The sequence below is a fragment of the Podarcis muralis genome, chromosome 3 (assembly GCF_964188315.1).
Source record: "Podarcis muralis chromosome 3, rPodMur119.hap1.1, whole genome shotgun sequence".
NCBI lineage: Eukaryota > Metazoa > Chordata > Lepidosauria > Squamata > Lacertidae > Podarcis > Podarcis muralis.
Window position 1 is genome coordinate 60,494,874 of NC_135657.1, and position 4,056 is coordinate 60,498,929.

Genomic DNA, 4,056 nt, shown 5'->3' on the forward strand with positions numbered 1-4,056 from the left:
TCCCTACAAGTAACTGGCATCACATATCCTCACATATCTTAGTATACCTTCTTACAACACAATCCTATGCATGTTCACTCAGAACTACATTCCACCATCTTCACTTGGACTTCTACTGAGGTAAGTGTTCATTGGTTGGGAACCTTGATTATGCTGTTAGTAGGTGATTAAAACTGGGGTTTTTAATTAACTAATCATTAGTAATGATTAAAACTGAGTGCTGGTGAAGTTTATTGCTGCATGTATTAAGACACCCTCTATAATCTTTCAGGGCAAAGGTACAACGCCTCTGGCACCGCCACCAAAGCCTATACGCAGAAGGCCAAAATCAGAAGATGAGCTGAGACCGGAAGCTGAGGAGCAAACACAGAAAACAGGTGTCATAGCTGCTGTTCTTGCTTCACAGCCATCTATTCCTAGGTAACCCAAGATGTGTATAAGTACCTCTGATAACAAGGCATTTTCATTTTAAATAGAAAATATAGCCATTAGTAGCAAAGTATCTATGATATTTGAACCATTGAAATGCTACGTAAAGCCACTGTGAACAAACTTGAATCCTAAAGACAGTATAGAGTTTTAGAAAACTGATGCACAGCGTTTTGCATTATGTTACAATCTGCAAGAAATGTCTTTCCATGCATTTATTAAAATTGCATCAAGAATCTAATTTCAATAATAGGTGTACAGTTCAGTCTGTCACACTCTTGTTGTAAACATGGCTGCATGCACTTGACAATTTCATGGGTTTTCACTAAGCAAAAGAATTCAGCATTTTGCAATGTTCATCAGAGACCCAAGGGGGACTAGTCAGGCTACTTTGCTGACCAAGGGCTTTGGATTTAATTCCTTATAATGCTCCCTCTCCCTTCCCAAAGGGTGCTATTTATTGTTCTACTCCCAGGCTAGTCACCATGTCCTTCTCTCTTCCCTTTTTGCTTCATAACCAGTCCATGCTAAAAATATTCAGAAGCCTTGCGTTTTAGAAATAGAAGAAGAAACCAGTGGCTACATTGCAGCAAAGAGGTTGCAATGTACCCCTGGTATGTGCATGATTCCTGAGCCTATGGCCGATGGGAGTGAAAAACATGAAAGCATTAAGTGAAAAAAAATGTTGCTTTAGTTCTTGAAGGCTTAAAAGTCCAACTAAATTGTATGCAATCAGTGAAGGCTGAGATTTCTGTATGCAGTGAGTATTTGATTTGACCTGGGAGGTATTCTAAGGGAGTAATTTAAGTAGATGGAACTTTGCTGTATCATGAAAAGTGTGGTGCATTTTTGACTTGGAGTTTAAACCAGCCTCAGCTTCATCTTTGACCTGCAGTATTAACATTGGACAACATGTGCAGGGCTATTGTAAACCTAGCATCTCAGCACAGCTCTGCAAACTGTAGGAGGCGTATATTACAGATCTCCAAAAGATTCAAAGCTTCCTCTGAATCTGGTGACACCCCTTTTGTGTGCATGGCTGTTTTGGCTCAGAAATAAAATAGAATATTATGCAAACTAAATAGATGGTTATGCATTGCACACAAATTGAGTATTAGCACTTTTTGTGAGGCCTGGGTTGCTTGGCAGAAAGAAATGTACAAATCTGGATACAAGCTTGAATTTGCAAGACAGCTTAATTCAGTGCAACCTGCGGTACAGGAAACATGCTAATTGATTCTAAACTAGTAAAGAAAGCCATGGACCTGCATAAAAGCATAGTCTTTGTATGCACTGCCTTAGTTTCAAATAGCTTTGAAACACAAGGAAACTTCAAAGGGAGTTTTGAGATGCAATGCAAGGGAAAACCTGGGAAGTGTCACTAGGTTCATGCAACGTTTGTTGTTGCTCTGTAGGCTGTGGCTACTGACAGGAAAGGATGCCAGAATTCACATTTTTATTAATTGACGTGCAACTAAATAATACATTAGAGAAACTAAGGCATTGAGTAAAGTAATTAACTGATTTCAGAACAACTTTCTTGAGCCATTTGTCTACAAATAATAAGCACTTTCTGATCGTTGTTTCATGAACTATCTCTTCAGATCGGTGGGAAAGGACAAGAAGGCTATTCAGGCATCAATCAGACGCAATAAAGAGACCAATACCGTTTTGGCCAGACTGAATAGTGAATTACAGCAGCAATTAAAGGTAAATGACATTTTAAAAAAATTAAACACACCTTTTTTCTGCACCAGATCTTTTGATTGGTTACCTTTTGAAGGCTGTAATCTTCAACTTTTCCAAAGTAAAAAACCTTTTATTCCAGCTTTCAACATAGGCCATATTTCTGATCACACCCCACCCCACTTTTTTGGCGATTCTGCAGCTTCCTTCATGAAGCAAAGGCAGGGTTTTTGTTTTGGTTACTGATATGAGCCAAATGTCTGCTATTTTAGTCTTCTCCCCCACCCTCCAGACACATGTGAACACTTCTCCTCTTAAAAACAGCAGAAAATAAGTTGATTTAGATTTAGAAGAATTCTCCAAGGCTATTTATATAAAATTATTACATAGTATTGAGGATGTAATAGTGTTTTAACGTATTACAAAAATTTGTGCTAGCCTATAGTAAAGATTACTGTAACCATTGCAACTAAATGTATGTTTGTTTATCATGGTATCTCTTCATTTGTTTTATATAAATGGCAAATCTTTCCTTTGTAGGATGTTCTTGAAGAGAGAATTTCGCTGGAAGTTCAACTGGAGCAGCTTCGACCCTTCTCTCACTTATAAGCCAATTGCCATTAACTGTGAATTAATTAACTCTGAAAGGGGAAATTGGGTAAAAGGCCTAATTAAAGACCCATATGTTCAGCTCAGTGCACTCTTAACATTTTTTTGTGATTGTTTTGTCCTCTGTCCACAGTTGTATTTAAGTAACTTTTATAATTTTAATACAAAGAATGGAATAATTGTTTCCTTGAATGTTCTATATATTGGCACTGCCAACCTTCCCATTTTGTTGGGAGGACACATTTTTAATTTGGAGCGAAGTTTGTACAGCTTCAGTGGCCTAGATCCCAAACTGAACTTGATTACCTTATGAATTTTCTATATTTCATGTCAAAGATCATGACTAAAAAACATCCCAGATATCTACTTTTTAAACACAGAAGCACATGCTTTTACACACCTTTCTTTTGATTGTGTAAGAGAAGGTTAACCAGCTGTGGTCATCAGTTTTTCCTTTTCCGAGTCACACTTTGCAATCCATCTGAAATTTCAGGCAGCCATTTTGATTCATTTTGCGCCTTCCAAGTGCCACAAATACCTTTTTTTGTTTTCAGACTACCTTGCCATACCAAATGCATTTGGTTGTCTTTTCCTCTTTATGTACTTTGTATGTGGCCACAGCTTGACATTTGTTTCAATGTTTCCATTCATGACTGTCATTTTTCAGCATGCACATAAGTGCATACCTTCTGTGAAAGGATTGGGTGTTGATCTCTCTGCCATGCACATTTCCTGAACACCAACCGTAGTTGCATGCTTTGCACATTTACCCTTTTATTAACTGGCACATCCAACAGACTTTACTGTAACACACTATGGTCAATAAATGTGTCAGTACCTCAACTCTTCTTTCCCAGTCCCCTGAAAACTATTTTTGTTCCTCAGAAGGTTCGCTTCATCTCTCCAAGCCTTATTCTTCTGGCTTGCAGACAGGCTTCATTAACACAGTTTCCTGAGTGTATCCTGCTATTCAGGTTGATGTACTGTATTAGGATTTGTTGTATATTGTATAATACACACCTTTTGATCTCATATGTAAATTTGCATTAATGCTGACTAACAGCAGATATTCTATTTAATGGCTTATTCTGGCTGTGGGATCATAGATGTTAAACTGCATGGATGTATCTCAGCAGAATCAGAACTAGCAATTGTGTGATTTTTACACCAATAAAACAGCACAATATTTTAACTTGAGTGAATCCTTTTAGTTTGGCTTAACACACTGAATTAGGTTGCTTTTCATGAGCCTGCAAATAGGATTTTGCACTGAGTATTTGGTTGTGAAGAAACCATAATGCTAAGACTACTTTGGCCACCATGTTGGCCAAT

General features: G+C 37.7%; 1 protein-coding gene across 6 annotated transcripts in view; it reads left to right on the forward strand.

The window, feature by feature from the left end:
- REPS1 (RALBP1 associated Eps domain containing 1) overlaps positions 1–3,916 on the forward strand; it is a 40,139-nt gene extending 36,223 nt beyond the window's left edge. For 5 of the 6 annotated variants that reach the window (XM_077925948.1, XM_077925946.1, XM_077925950.1 and 2 more), the window contains 3 exons: positions 272–420; positions 2,034–2,139; positions 2,656–3,916. In XM_077925948.1, coding sequence (XP_077782074.1) covers positions 272–420; positions 2,034–2,139; positions 2,656–2,724 — 324 coding nt within the window. In that variant the 3' untranslated portion in view covers positions 2,725–3,916. The remainder of the gene's footprint in view (positions 1–271; positions 421–2,033; positions 2,140–2,655) is intronic. The other variant, XM_077925952.1, reaches the window with a different exon arrangement.
- Positions 3,917–4,056: the final 140 nt, after the last annotated feature.